Raw genomic sequence first — 15,348 nt, 5'->3', positions numbered from 1 at the left:
CATTGTCTACTTTTCTCACTTTTAACCTTCTGTTCTTTGCTCATTTCACTGGCCTCTACCTTGTGGAATTAGTAGCCCTCAGGATGTTTCCATAGAAGGAATTCTCAGAAATGACAGACCTCAACTCTCCCTTCCCTGATTTTATAGACAGGGAATAGAGAAAAGAAGTGACTTACCCAAGGTTGCTCAGCTCATTAGGACAGTGTCCCCGTGCACTCAAGCCACTCCCCACCCCCTTTTCCTCCTTTGCTTTGTCTGAAGAGGCTACAGCATCTACCATAGTGGCTGTACCTCAGGCCCACTGAGCTCCTTCAGTCCCAGTGGTCGAACAGGAAGACCATCTGCCAGGGTGGCTGTAAAGTTACATGAGCTGGAGAGTAGGGAAGTTATTTGAAAAATTATAAAATTCATTCCAAAAAAAGTAAAAATTACAACGAAGCTGCTTTTATACTTGACTTACGTGGGGATTCCATCAGCTCATGTTGTCACTTCTTGATGACCAAGAACCTCAGCAGTTGAGAATATAGCTTTCTCCAGTAACAACCTAACAAAACTATATATGGGCATGGGCACAGTACCTTTGCACCTTTCATTAGCTTCAAAAGAAATTGATCTCCTTGGCCGGGGAGAATTCTTCACTTTTTGTAGAGTGTTTATCTCAACGTGTTGATGGCTGGAAGATCATAGGTTTGAGTGGGAATATGGTTCTCAGGTTTCTTTCCGTTGCCACCATTAAGAATTCACTCATTCTTACAAAATGAACATGTGGCCTCAGAGTTCTGCTGAAACACAGTGATGCAGACAGGTGCTACCACTTGATGTAAGATGACAACAGATTGGACCTAACTGACAGCTTGGTTTTGGCTTGAGTTAGAGCCAGCTAACTATGTTGCTTAAAATGATTCTGTTTGATCCCAGAAAAATCACTGGTGTTGTCTTACGGTTCTTCGTCAATCTGGCGTACCCACCTGCTATGTCTATTTCTCATACATGGTATCGCTGGAAAAACTGTAACAGAATTTTCAGTAATATGATGAAGTGGATTGTATTTAGTGATATGGCCATGAATGGGCTCCCAATGTCAATGTAGCATTGTGGTGTCCCAGTCAACTCTGAAATACAAAAGAACTTGGGAGGGCCACCGTTGTATCTTTTTCTGATCTTCTGTTTTCGTAACAGAAGCAGAAGATAAGGGATTGCAGGGTAATCTTATACCTGAGGGTGGAGGAAATTTGGGAGATCTTTCAGAAGTCTTTTTCTATGTATGCTTGTGTTTAGCAAGAGCAAAAGACTTCAAGGCATTCCAAAGGGCAGGCTCAGAAGACTCTCAGAGAAGCAAGTATGTAGAGAACATGATAGGTACGCTGTTAGTTCTGTTTTAGAAAAAGTGTCCAAGTCTAGTGGCTTTTATTAAAGACGCAGACGTTTGTGTGTTTATTTCCCTGAAGAGCAGGTATGCATTTTGCAAATGCCAAAGATGGTGGATATGTCGGCATAGAAATTCTTTGTGTTTTTCCCCCCATTTGGTTTTGTTTTCTTAGAATTAGCGGTAAAACCATATGCCTTTTCTCCAGCCAATTTGGACTCCCTTTGTGGTTGGGTTAATTTCTTGTTTCTTTCTCTTCTTTCTGCCCTGGTCCCTCAGCGGTGATCTGTCTTGGGCTGCTGACACAATGTTATTTTGATGAATGACTCTAATTGTCTTTATTTTCTCCATTCTCTTGTTAAGTGCATTAACATTTCATTTTAACCCTTTTTGTAAGTCTGAGGTATGAAACTCTGGTTTTAACTCTCCTTGGGACAAAATTGATCTCCAAGTCCCTCTTCCAACCTCTCAAAAAAGATGCATGTATATACAATATCATTTAAATGGTCCTGGATACCTTTAAAAAAGACCGACTATATTTTGGCTTGGATTCCACCAGCCACTTAGTGCTTTCTTATAAAGTAATGGCTCTTCCAGTATGTAATTATTGTTTGTCGAATTTGCCTGGTGAAATGGATTATCTTGGTACATATCTGCCAAACAGCTCTGATTTCCAGGCACTTCTCCTATTATTCCTTTCTTTGTTGTTGTTTTCAATAAGCTCTGCACCCAATGTGGGGCTTGAACTCACGACCCTGAGATCAAGAGTCACAGGATCTCTGGAGTGAGCCAGCCAGGTGCCCCACTTCTCTTATTCTCAGGTTCTGCCTCTCCTTCCCTTCCTGCCCATCAGTGGTCCTATCAGTAAGGACTATTTGATATGCAGATCAGTTTTTAATTGTAAGTATAGGAATTTCTCATTACTTTGCAGAATTTATAAAATGTGTTTTTAGCAGCTAGATTTGAGGGCTGAATTTGGGAGTCATCATCTATGACCCCATTTGTATATTAATTAAGATTTTCTTTAGGTCAGATCCAATTATAGTAATGTAAGCAAATTGGCTCTTTCTTCTGACACATACAAAAAATTAGTTCCAAACTAGGCAGGTTATAGAAGGAACTGTTGTGGCAGCTCATCAGATAGGACGTAGGTTCCGAATTTCTTCCTGTTCTGCTGTCATATGCACATGGATTTCCTCCTCAAGATGGCAGAATGGCTGCAGCAACTCAAGCCATCAAGTGGGAGTTCTAGGCAGAATGAAGCCAAGGGGCTGGGGACAGAGGGGCAGAAAGACCTTCCCAGGAACATCACCCAGTGAAGTCTGCTGATTTCTCTTATCTGTGCCAGAATCTGGGGAAATACAGATTCTTTTACCAAGGATACAGGAGAAAATAGATATTGGGCAGGCAACGTGGGGTCTCCGCCTCACTTAACTATGTCTTTAATCTTGCCCCTTTTTTCAGCTTTTTCTTTATTTATTGTCAAAAATCATTTCCATTTGCTTGGCATTGTGAGGCAGCATATGTCACTATGAAGAGTGCAGTCTTGAGTCAGATGTCTCTGTTTTGGTTTCCTCTCTGCCCCTTACTGATGTCTGGCATCAGCTTCTCTGTGCCTCCATTTTCTTTTCTGTAGAAATAAGGGTCATAATAGTAGTTACTTCACAGTGTTCTATGAGGATTAAGTTGAGAGAGAGAGAGAGAGTAGATGGATGGATGGATGGATGGATGGATGGATGGATGGATGGATGGATAGATAGCTAGATAGCTAGATAGCTAGATAGATAGCTAGATAGCTAGATAGCTAGATAGACACACACACATACATATAGAATGCTTAGAACAGTGCTTGACCAATACTAAGAGTTGGGTAAATGTTTGTCATTATCTTACTAGCTTTATTTAAGTCAGGTCCCCCTGACTTACACAGCTGTGTCGTGGGTGTTTTAGATGCGCTATCTCTAGTGTTATATTCCAGACAACTTTAGCAGGTTGGTCTCCATTTTCAGCTGTGGAGACAGAATCAGAGACTCACCTAGGGTCACAGAGGTAGTTTGTGAAAGAGCTGCCACACACCCCCAGACCATTGGCCTTCTAAGCTTTGTCTTTCTAAGACGCTGTTCTGCACACAAGGTTAGTTGAGCCCTTCCAGTGTCAATCCTAACCTGAGATGTGCTTAAGAGAAAGTACACAGCAGGTGTTGAAGACCTAGGATAAGAAAAAGAGTGTACAATGCCTAATTGTACATTGATTACACACAGAAGTAATACTATTCAGATATTTGGAGCTAAATTAAAAAATATTAAAATTAATTTCAGTTTTCTTTTTACTTGTTTTCAGGTAGCTTCTAGATATTAATAACATGTTTTTAAATATGTGGCTTATGGTACATTCCCATTGGACGGTCGTGTTCTAGATGAAGCTAGCTCTCTCATTTATTTGCTTGTGCATATGCTCCAGTAAATGTTCAAGACCAATATAAAGTGAATGCCGAAAGTGCTGTCATCCATCTCCTCTTCCTCTGCTCACGTTTCTTGCGTCCAGAGTTGCCCAGGATTCTTTGAGTGCACAGCCTCTGCCCCACCGCGCAGGGGAAGGGAGCCATCCTCAGATGCTCTAAGGGAATAATTAGGAGGGAGAAGGCGCTGCGAAGTAGAGGAAGCCTGATTGCACTCTTTGAGTCATTGTTCCCCCAGCCTCCTGTGCGGCTACCCTGTTCAGTCCGGGACCTTCACCTGCATTTTCTTGTCGTCCATTTTCCCAGCACACTCCCCCTGCCCCGGCCTCAGTGGCCCTCTGCCTCTTCCCTCCCTGCAGATAAATCACGGCAGCCAGCCACCTCCAGCTCCACTTCAGAGATCTGAGCGAGCTGCGGGGCGTCACCCTCCTGCCGCCGCCGCAGCCTCCCCTGCTTTGTCCGCTGCTCAGTGACCTCCCTTTGTGTCAGGGCCTCACACCCCAACAATGGCAGAGAGTCGACATGGGCTTCTCGAATCCCTTGTCCTGCTGAGGACTTTTATTCTGTTTTGTTTTGTTTTAAGCATCATGGCCTTCTTCCTGCTGCAGGCTGGGGAATCTGAAACCATTAGGAACAAAAAAGCAATAAAGTTTAGGGCTCTCTGGAATATGTCCATTTTGCTCGAGTCTCATCCTGTGTGCTTTGGTGGAGGGAGTTTATAGGAATCCTCCGACTTGCTTTTCTTCTCTGCCACTTAATTAAAATTGGCTTTTCAAATCTGCGGGAAGCAATAAAACATATTTTACCCGGCTCACAACATCTCAGAGCCTTCTTAATGGACATTTGCTCTGCAAATCCAGTAACTCACTTTGGCCCCGTCTACAGCCAGTCTGCCCGCTTCCTCTCCTCGCTTCTCCAAGTAGACTAACTGAGCACTTCGAGGCTGGCCTTGGGAGTTACCCTCCCAGCCTGCAGCCAGCCGCTCATTGGTGAGTTTTATGCAAGCAAGTGGTGAATGAAGACATGGCCTAAAATCAATGAGGATGAGATTAAAATCCCTACAGCTTTCATTATTCACCGAGACGATGAAATGGCAGCATTTCAAAGTGATGGTTGGCGGGCGAGGTGGGGGGCGGGGAATGAAGTATGCCGTTTGATCAAAAGGACAGTGGGTCCTGTCGCGTCTCCGGCACCGAGCTCTCCCTCACTGTTCCCCTTATTAAACACAGCACTGCAAGTTTGGATTTTGTGTTCCCAAAGAAATGGAGGTCCCCGTGACTGATGGATCCTGGGGAAGCTGGAGTCACTTTGGAACCTGCTCAAGGACCTGTGGAGGGGGCATCAAAACTGCCATTCGTGAGTGCAACCGGCCAGAGTAAGTCCTAGAACGCCTCGCTGTCGTTACCAAGATGGCCCGAGTGGCGCCCTCTGGAAGGGAAATCGTTCCGCTACCAGCAGATGGATAGCTCTTCCCCAGTTAGAGAGGAAGCGCGTTTCTGGGGCTGCTTAGACTGGTGGTATCCAATCTCCTCATTCCCAGGCACCGTCCTCTGCAGTGTTACTTTCTCCCACCATCCTTGGTTAGGACCTCTGTCTACCGCAGTAGATGCATTTTATGTCAGTCGGTGTCTTAAACAATTTGACAGTCAGACACATCTCACTGCTTCCAGAGCTTGGGATAGCTGGCCAATGAGGCGAACAGATAGATTTTCCTGAGGAAAGGAAGAAATTGGACCTTCCCATCCAGATTGTAGGTCACTTGTACCCTTTCCAGTTAGCTACTGGAATGCTGGAAAGGGCACACGGGGCCCCAAGGTGAAGTTAGCAGACCCTAAGGGACTGAGAATCTCAAGTCAGGAGTTACATTTAGAATCAAGGTAGGTGTTTCACAGGGAAGGCACCTAAGGCCCATCCCACAACCAGACGGGGTACAGAATGAGAGTCTCCTGCCTTTCAGGATAGTTCTCATTAGGTGACCATGGCTCTTTTTACCAGCCGAGCCTTGTAGTACATGCCCTAAGGAAGTTAATGCCCCCCCCCCCAACATCCAGCACCGTAGGCATGCGTATTTATAGGTAGATTTTTAAAATCACGTTTTTATTATAAAGAATGACATCAAATTTTGTGTGGCTCTAAGATGTATCGAATCTGAAGGAATAGAAGATAATACATCATGTTTGTATTGTTTGTATTTGTAACACCAAAAGAAGTGTTTGGTCTTTTTGGCCTTTTTTTTTTTTTTTCCAAGTCTTAGAGCAGTTCTAGAGGTAATGCAGAAAGTGGAGAGAGATAAATCACTCCATAATTGGAATGAGCCAGACAAAGAAAATCACCCAGTGTAAAGATCTCAGCAGGAAAGGATCTTGAGCTTCAAAGTGAAACAGAGATCCTCGCATCCAGAAGTTAGGAACTGATCATTAAAGACTTCAATTAGAGGTCCTTGCTGTTTGCTATGGGGGGGTTTTAAAAGAATACAATCCACCCAGTTGACTGTCAGCCCTGACATCATTTCATTAAAGCCTTTCCAAGTATTTGCACTTTGGAGATGTCCCTGTGAATTGAGGAAGGAGTCTGCCTCCCGAGAACTTTAAGTTTACAATGGCAGTGGTGAGGAAGTCAGTTTGACAAGAGAAAGAGACACAGAAAAGGGAAGATCAGATCCAAATCTCAGTTTGAAGCCTTGTTCAGAGAAACTCACAGAACAGATGGTTCATTATGCAGGGTGTGGCAGTAGTTGCTTCTGATTCTCAAGGCATTTGAGGGGAACAGTGTCCCTGGCTCTGGCAACCTACCTTTTCCCGGTTTGAGGAGCCCTTTGAACATAATGCAGAGCCCCGTTTTTTGTCCAAGGTATGTCTCTATTAGGAACACTGGATTGTTGTGGTTTGTTTTTTTTTCACAGTATTCATACGATTCAAGAATGTACTTAGCACCCAGGTACTTCATGCTGTGTTTTTAGGGTTGTTTCCTGTGAAAGTGTAGTTACAAGAGAGAAATCGCCTTTGCCATACACATGAGATTACAGCATGCTCGTGAGCAAGCTGTAGAAACCAGATGCTTTCAGATTTTGATCAGAAGATTTTGGTCTCAACTAGTATTTGGTCCTACTGATTTGCCACCATGAGAATAGGGCCCTAATATTTTTTCTTTAAATGTTTTATTTATTTTTTAATCCCGTCTTTGACCCATGCCCTTTAGATAAGATGAGCTCATGTTCTGATTTGTAAAGACAGTCCCAGTTTATATCTGTTTTCCATAGCTTCCCTTTACATTCTCTAAGTGTCCTGAATTGGACAATTAATTACGTGATCACCCAATCATATCTATAAGAAGCATGTAATACAGTAAAATCTAAAATTATAACTGCCAAAAGCGTAACTTAGAGTACTAAAACAAGACCACCATTAGACCTAGACGTTGCATTTATCAGGCCGTTGGGCCCTATAGCTGTTATTTTGTGCTCTGAATTGACTCTTAGCTTCCTGCTAGCTAGGAGAGAAATGCATAGAATTTTTACAATCCATCAAAAAAAAAAATCATGCCAGCTCTTTGGGAAAGGCAAAGCATTTCCCTCTTCTGGTGCTTCTACTTTGCTTTTAAGTTAGGAGGTACATTAAGTTAAAAACTAATAAACTCATAGGTAGGAGAAACAAGACTGTGAACTAGATCTTTTCCTATTTAGGCCTCCACCATAGTAACCGCTTATGAAATCTGGCATACAAGCAAGGTAATAGACAGAGGTCTGTTTCATCTAAGGAAACGGATCACTCATTTGGTTGGAAAGAGTTGTAGCAAAGTTTTGTTTTTTTGTTTTTCAGACACTGAGTTGGTTGACCTTGTTTCAAAATTCAGGAATTGGTTGCTGTGGGAGAGCCATTAACTAATAAAGAAAGAAAGATATCCAGGCCTTTAGATTGCTCTATTTGGGAGGATCATTAGTGATTGCAAGTAGAGCTCTCTGGCCCATCCCATCTAACCCTTGAATAGCCTTCCTGTGTCCACTGCAGTTGTCCGTTACACCCCTTCTCAAAATCCTCCAAGCATAGGAAACAAACTACCTTCTGGGGCTGCCTGTCATATCGTTAGAAATGCCTTCCTTGTGCTAACCCTCATCTGCCTGCTGCAGTTCATTCTAAGTATACACAGAAGTTGAGATTTCTGTCCAAACCCATTTGCAGGACAAAGTTCAGCTTTCTTGGAGGGTGGAACACACCTGTGGTGATCTTAGCAAAAATTCCTTCATAGCTTTGACCATGCAGTATCATGAATTTTCTTTGCATGTTAATAGGCATGATTGTGTAATATGTGCTTGAAAGAAAGATTTGGCTCGGCTGTGCTGAATATAGTTACTTTCATAGTAATTAAGCTAGCAGTTTCCTTAAGCCCTTTCCATCCGTATTTGGCATGCAGTGTTGTTAAGGGATCTTAATAGCAAGAAAATGTGATCAATGTTATTTTTTAAAGCTGCGTTTCCTCTAATTTTTATTATTTGTGTACGTAGAAAAAATACTCTTATCCAGCAAATTTATTAAATTAGAGCACGAATTTTTTCCCTGCTGAAAGGTAAATTCAGCTGGCGACAGCCTTCCCTGTTACACGGTCATTGCAAATCCGGCAGCAATACTTTGGAATAAGAGAAAAGCCCCATGTTATGAGAGGGCAAATTTATGTTTATTAATAAAATATAATCTCCCTTTACATAAAAAGTAACAGAGTCACAGAATGAGTCTTGATACGGAAAGAGGCCTATCTCAGGAGAGGAAGCAGAGGAAAGACACCAGATCATGAGCCTTGAGTCAGGGAGACCTGCGTTGGCCTGTTGACCAGCAGCTCTCACCCCATGGGCACGCCACCCTGCCAGGCCACCTAACATTTCTGAAACAATTTCAAAAAAGCCTTCAGGAGCAAGGCTGCCACTCCCTACCTCACAGCATGGCTGGGCACGGTCACAGAATGTAGCATGGTGCCTTGCACACCAGAGTGGCTCAGGGATGGGCAGTCCTTCACCATGAAGGAATGTTTATTCCATAGAACACTCGGGAAATATTTTAGACTTGAGGATCAAAGTATCTCTGACCCAACTATTCAACCTGGCTGATATAGCGAGAAACATACACCCACGACATGTAAAGGGTGAGGGTGGCTGTATAACTAATTAAACCCCATTTATGGATATTGCTATTTGAGTTTCATATAACTCTCATGTGTCTCAAAATATGTTTTATTTTTCTTAATTTTTTATTTACTCATGTAATAACATTTTGTAACATTTATTTATATTTGAGAGAGAGACAGAGCACGAGAGGGGGAGGAGCAGAGACAGACACAGAATCCGAAACAGGCTCCAGGCTCTGAGCTGTCAGCACAGAGCCTGACTTGGGGCCAGAACCCACGAACTGTGAGATCATGACCTGAGCCGAGGTCAGATGCTTAACCGACCAAGCCACCTAAACACCCATTTTCTTAATTTTTTAAAATATTTAAGCCATTCTTATCTCACAGCCGTGTAAGGACAGGCAGTATTCAGGATTTGGTCCACAGGCTATAGTTGGCAGGCTCTTGGCAATAGCTAAACATTTACTATGTGTCAGGCCTTGTTCAAGTGCTTTGAATATATTAACCCAGCTGGCCCTCACTTACCCTGAAAAAGTAGATATTAGTATTACCCCCTTTTACAGATAGGGACACTGAGCCTTAAAGAGAATAAGCAACTTGCCTAAGATTGCGCCATTATTAAGAGGCAGGCCTGGGATTCAAGCCCTCTGTTTCCAGAGTCCCTATCTATGACCCTGAGCAATACTGCCTCTCACACGAAGTGTTTTCTGTGTGTTGTTTTTTCAAAATGTCATTTATAAAAGTAAGTCACTAAATGCTATTTGCCACTTGATAGTGGTCAAGAGCAAACTCCCCTCTCATCTGAAGGGAAGCTATCTATAAGTATTTATTATTCACAGCCCAAGGGACCACTGCATTTGTGCAATTTCAGGAGTCCATTAAGACTTGCTGTATAAGGGAGCCAAAAGAAAAGAATCAACTTTTGAAAATTTAATTTCAAAAAGACAAAAAAATTGGGTTACTTTCAGGCAATAAATAAATGATAAATCTTGCATAGTTAGTGGACCATTTAAGAAGATTCCACAAAGATCACTTCAATTTGAGGAAAAAATGAAGGAGGTCTTCTGTGTAACACATTTAAAATGAGTTTCACCTGAACAGGTGTATGGGCCTTATCTATTATTCACATATCATCTCTGATATTTTATGCATGAGACGAGGGTATCTTGGTACTTAGAGAAGAGCTGGGAATCCAGGAAACCAAGGCTCTATTTCTAAATGGCACCATAAACGGAAAGAGTCTTGACCATAGTTCCTAGATAATGTAGCAGCAAGAGCACAGAAAAAGGACCTGGGAAACTTAGAATTGTAGTTGTTATCTCTTCTCTTTTATTATCTGTGTGACCATGACAAAATACTTGACTTCTCTGAACTTCCTGTTGCTCGATATAAAAATCCTGCATCTGCCTTACCCTCGGACAAGGTAGGAGTGTGTTTTATCGAGTCAAGTGCACAGTGGAGCTATAAAACATATGGGCTTAATTGTGTTTCATGGAGAAATAATCAGACATAGTTATTGCAAGGTTATGGGCCATTTTGTATCCCTAGACACAGTTTTCTTCATGATAAATAACAGTAAATATTTATCAGCCTCCTAAGTAAGCTTCCCACATTCTGAGCTTTTCAGAGCAGGTGTACAATATCATCTCTGTTTCACACTTGCAGGATAGAGCTCAGAGAGGCCAGGCAAGGTCCACAAAGGTGTCCAGTGTGTAGCTGCAAAGCCCGTACTCTTACCTTAGTCTACACATGTTTGATCTAGGGAGCACGTTGCAACACTATCATGGCGGGTGGCCCTTCCTGACACTTGGTACTCTGCAGGACCATTGAGCCCTGCCTCATGCTGCAATCTGTGTCTTAGCACAGATTGAGTACTCAAAACAAACTGCATATTTGGATCGGATTAGGTTGGGCGTGCTAACATATTAGCACAGTAGCTAACATTTTCAGCATCTGCTATGTGTGCTCCGTTTAGAGAAGGAGGCAACTGATACCCAAAGGGGCTGAGAACTTCATCCAAATTTGCGCACTGGGGGTAGGGCCAGCACTAGAACCCAGATCTAATTCTGGAGCTTTACCTGTTCTGTTGGACCAGTTCTTGTTCTATATATGGGCATGGATATCTTTCCCACTCCCCCAGCCCCTGGCTCAACAAAACAAAACGAAACAGAGAACACTTTGTATGGTCCGAATGGCTCCGAAAGATTCGTTTTAAAGGAGAAAAGCGGAAAACTTTCTTTCTGGTTCAGAGATGTTGTAGAGTAGTAGTGAAATCCAAGCCGGCCCAGCCCCGGGTGGGTGAGCCCATCTTCCTATGATTCTGTGATCTTCCTGTTTCCATGATGAATTTGGCCAGCTGTAGACTCCTAGGAGATGTTTGTATAATTTACTCATTGGGTCACATCTGGAAAATACATGTCCATTTGAATTTCATATAATTCGGGGTTGCGTGCCGAGATGAAATTTACACTTCGGTGCTGTGCAAGGCGCACTCCGGACTCCCGTCACACAAAAGTTAATGAAACCCGTCTGCTCTTCCTGCTTCTCCTATTAAGTTAATCACAATATGGGGACGTTCTTTTTACTCTGTCTCACTTGTAAAACAAAACAAAGAAAAACAATGGTTGTGAGGGTGGAGAGGAGGAGGAAGGGAGGGAGAGAATGAATAAAGTAAAATAGAACAGGTTTTAGGCTGGTCTCCTGTGAGATTTTCATGTTACGAAAAGGAGACGGGGAGCAGTCCAGCAACTCATCTGGGCCTCTTACCATCCACATTTTGAAAATCAAAGGACTGAATTTTCAGGAGAGAGAGGACAGATTATTGTCCAATAGATCCCGGGCCTCGTATTTCAAACTCGAAGTCATGCGCTCTAACATATCATCTGCAAATGTTGAGCCTTGCTCAATAGACCTTTCCCGTTTTTATAGATGGAGGGGCTGAGGCTTGTGGAGGTTAAATGACTCGCCCAAGGTCATGCACTTCATGGTATGGAAAGCACAATGCAAACGCAGATTTCAGAGTCTCTGTCATCAGCCACTTTTAGACTTGCTTCCCTGGGAGACAGGACGCCACAGATGAGAGAGTAGTGTGGGGAGGAATCCCTGGCAATGCAGTGTGTGTGTTCTTTCCCTTTCCCCAGGCCAAAAAATGGAGGGAAGTACTGTGTGGGACGCCGCATGAAGTTTAAGTCCTGCAACACAGAGCCATGTCTCAAGCAGAAGCGAGACTTCCGAGAAGAACAGTGTGCTCAGTTTGACGGCAAACATTTTAACATCAACGGTCTGCTTCCCACTGTGCGCTGGGTCCCCAAGTACAGCGGAAGTAAGTGCAATGAGGGAGGGGCCCGCAGCTGGTTCAGGGGCGCCACGGGGTCCCGGCCTGAAACTCACATTGCGCCGTATGTTCCGTCTCTAGTTTTGATGAAGGACCGCTGCAAGTTGTTCTGCAGGGTGGCGGGTAACACGGCCTACTATCAGCTCCGCGACCGAGTGATAGATGGAACTCCATGTGGCCAAGACACCAGCGATATCTGTGTCCAAGGCCTTTGCCGGGTAAGTCCCGGATAGTGTTTTCTCCACTGTGTTGCCTGGCTGCTAGGCCATGATTTGTGGCTTCCTTGAGAGACCAGCAGCCACTAAGATCTGGGCACTGTCTCCAGGGAAGTGGTTTTCAAAGTGTGTTTGCCAGGGGCGGCATCAGCAATGGCATCACGTGATTCTGATGCCGAAGTTTGAAAACTGGTGTCCTGCATTTTTTTGGCATTCACCACCTCTGCGAGGAGCTGTGCAGGAGCTCCCTGTGAAAATTTTCTAGAATAATTTGTACATACACACTCTCCTTTCCAGTAACCTCGGGGCTTACGGGTAAACCCAAATGCTTCCATACAGCAAGTTTTCTAGATTGAATAGCTCTGCTCCAGAAAAATGTTGTAAGGAATCAGGCTCCAGTCAGGCCTCCATCAGATTTCTCATTCTGATTTCAAACGCGATAGCTTCTACCCGAGACCTCCCCGGTAATTACACTTGGAAGGGAAATTGAGAAACTTCTGGCGGATGGTAAAGCACGCGTGCGATGATTTCTAGAGGGCTTGATACCATTTCACTGCTCTTACCTGTCAGAAAGCATTCTTAGCATCGCCAGGCCTTGAGACGATTTATTTGCTCATTGCGTGTGGTCCGGGAACATGGGAGTTCCAGTCAGTAGGATCTGATGGAATGAGCCCCTAAGAGCTTCACCCATTTCCCAGCTCAGAACTACAGTCCACATTTCCTTGTATGTCCATTCATAGCACAACAGCGAGCTTCTCCTCAGAGGCTCGTTCACACAAATGAGCAACATGGACAAGAATGTGAGTTTTGTCCTGGTCTCCTGGTCGTTGCTCATGCCCCTCACAGACCTCCATCAACATTGCTGCATTGCATTAAGATGTGGAGAAATTCAGGAGGCCACTTGGAGCCCAAGGCCTTAAACGGACAGGCTGGCATCATGCTTTCTCCCCCATTCATGGCCGATATTTAATCATAGGGGTTTCACATGAAATCCAGTTTTGCAGTTTCTCTGGGAAGATTGGGAAATGTCAGCACTGGCTCCTGTTTCTCCATCGCAGTGGTAGCCTCCTGGAGAGGCCGGTGGTTGCTCCCTTCAGATGAGATAGCAGATCTTGAAATTTTTTTAATATTTATTTTTGGAAGAGAGACAGGGCACTAGCAGAGGAGGGGCAGAGAGAGAGAGGGAGACAAAGAATCTGAAGCGAGCTCCACGCTCTGAGCTATCAGCACACAGCCCTACGCAGGGCTCAAACTCACAAACTGTGAGATCATGACCTGAGCTGAAGTCGGGACACCTAACCGACTGAGCCACCCAGGTGCCCCAAGATAGCCGATCTTTAATTGGATACAGTCACCCCCCCCACCAGCACCCCTCTTTTTTCATTCTTGAGTGGTTTTTCTCATTTGCTCCACTTACTCATAGACACTTACATTTCTCAAGCTTTTTTTTTTTTTTTTTAATATTTTACTCTTAAGTAATCTCTCTACCCACTGTGGGGCTCGAACCTGCAACCCTTAGATCAAGAGTCACATGCTCTCCCGATAGGGCCAGCCAAGAGTCCCTGTACTTCTCAAACTTTAATCTGAAAGATGAAGCACATAAGCGTCTTGCTAGCATGTCAGAATTCTACCCAGTGGATCTGGGTGGAGCCCAAGGTTATACATTCCTGACTCCATCAGAGATGCCCGTGGCTGCTGGTCCAAGGACCACATTTTCCACACCACGGCTGTAGACAACTTGAGTTCTCAGCCCTTACAGCTTTAAAGAGATGTTCTTGTCATTTTTTGAATGTGTGATTCAGACACACATGCTACTTGCCATTTCATAATGTTTTATGATTTGTATAATTTTATAATACTTACCATTCCTTTCAAATGTTTCTTTTTAAAAGCAAGCTGGATGCGATCACGTTTTAAACTCAAAAGCCCGGAGAGATAAATGTGGAGTTTGTGGTGGTGATAATTCTTCATGCAAAACAGTGGCCGGAACATTTAACACAGTGCATTATGGTGAGACTCTGTCCCGAAGAACCATGAGAGGGAAAATGGTCCAAGTTTCAAAATTGTTAACGACATGTAATAAGTAATAGTATTAATGTCAGGCGTCAAAACAGTCTTGTTAAGGGACATTAGCCATCTGGCTAGAAGACACTTCATAGTGAGAATTGTATTATATTCCTGGGTTGCCCACCTTTTATTCCGCACCTTGAGAAAGTGAATCGTGCTGTGGAATACTGAATTGTGGCTAACTTCTTTTCAGGTTACAATACTGTGGTCCGAATTCCAGCTGGTGCTACCAATATTGATGTGCGGCAGCACAGTTTCTCAGGGAAATCCGAGGATGATAACTACTTAGGTAAGAGGGCACGTCCCCTGCCACTTGCAGGAATTCAGATTCTCTGGAGCCAATCGACAGGCGCTACCTCCTTCCCCCGTTTGCACACAGAGAGCTTTCAGATGTCATGTATTTTCATACAAGAGGCTGATCTTGAAATTCATTATTTTGTTTCTCCCTCACGTGTGTACCCTCGAAGTACGGAATGAAGAGTCATGTAGTTGCTCTAGTCAGTCCTAGGCTTTATTCTGGGTCGCAGTAAATAGGAAGGCCCTAAACCCGATTTTGAAAGCACTTACTTTGTAAGTTCAGTGTAAACATTCAGAGATGCTACTTCCCCTAATTTTTGTGGCGTCCACTCTAACCAGTTGTAGACCACCGGTGTGAGCTTACTCGATATCTCATCATGCCCAGTTATTCCAGAAGGTTCTAGAGTGGTACATTTTTCTCATGTCATGATTAGAATGGCCCACCTTGTTCCTCGACACATTCTTCATCCTTCTCTCCTGTCCAAGCACATGATTA

General features: G+C 43.7%; 1 protein-coding gene across 3 annotated transcripts in view; it reads left to right on the top strand.

The window, feature by feature from the left end:
• The window catches only part of ADAMTS9 (ADAM metallopeptidase with thrombospondin type 1 motif 9), a 169,574-nt gene that overhangs the window by 41,460 nt on the left and 112,766 nt on the right, over positions 1-15,348 (top strand). For all 3 annotated transcript variants that reach the window (XM_077760261.1, XM_077760262.1, XM_077760259.1), the window contains 5 exons: positions 5,054-5,199; positions 12,080-12,261; positions 12,355-12,491; positions 14,381-14,498; positions 14,749-14,844. In XM_077760261.1, coding sequence (XP_077616387.1) covers positions 5,054-5,199; positions 12,080-12,261; positions 12,355-12,491; positions 14,381-14,498; positions 14,749-14,844 — 679 coding nt within the window. The remainder of the gene's footprint in view (positions 1-5,053; positions 5,200-12,079; positions 12,262-12,354; positions 12,492-14,380; positions 14,499-14,748; positions 14,845-15,348) is intronic.

Source organism: Crocuta crocuta, unplaced genomic scaffold, assembly GCF_008692635.1.
Source record: "Crocuta crocuta isolate KB4526 unplaced genomic scaffold, BGI_CrCroc_1.0 scaffold213, whole genome shotgun sequence".
Lineage (NCBI taxonomy): Eukaryota > Metazoa > Chordata > Mammalia > Carnivora > Hyaenidae > Crocuta > Crocuta crocuta.
The sequence above is the reverse complement of the archived record's forward strand: the minus strand, read 5'-3'. Positions and strand labels throughout refer to the sequence as shown.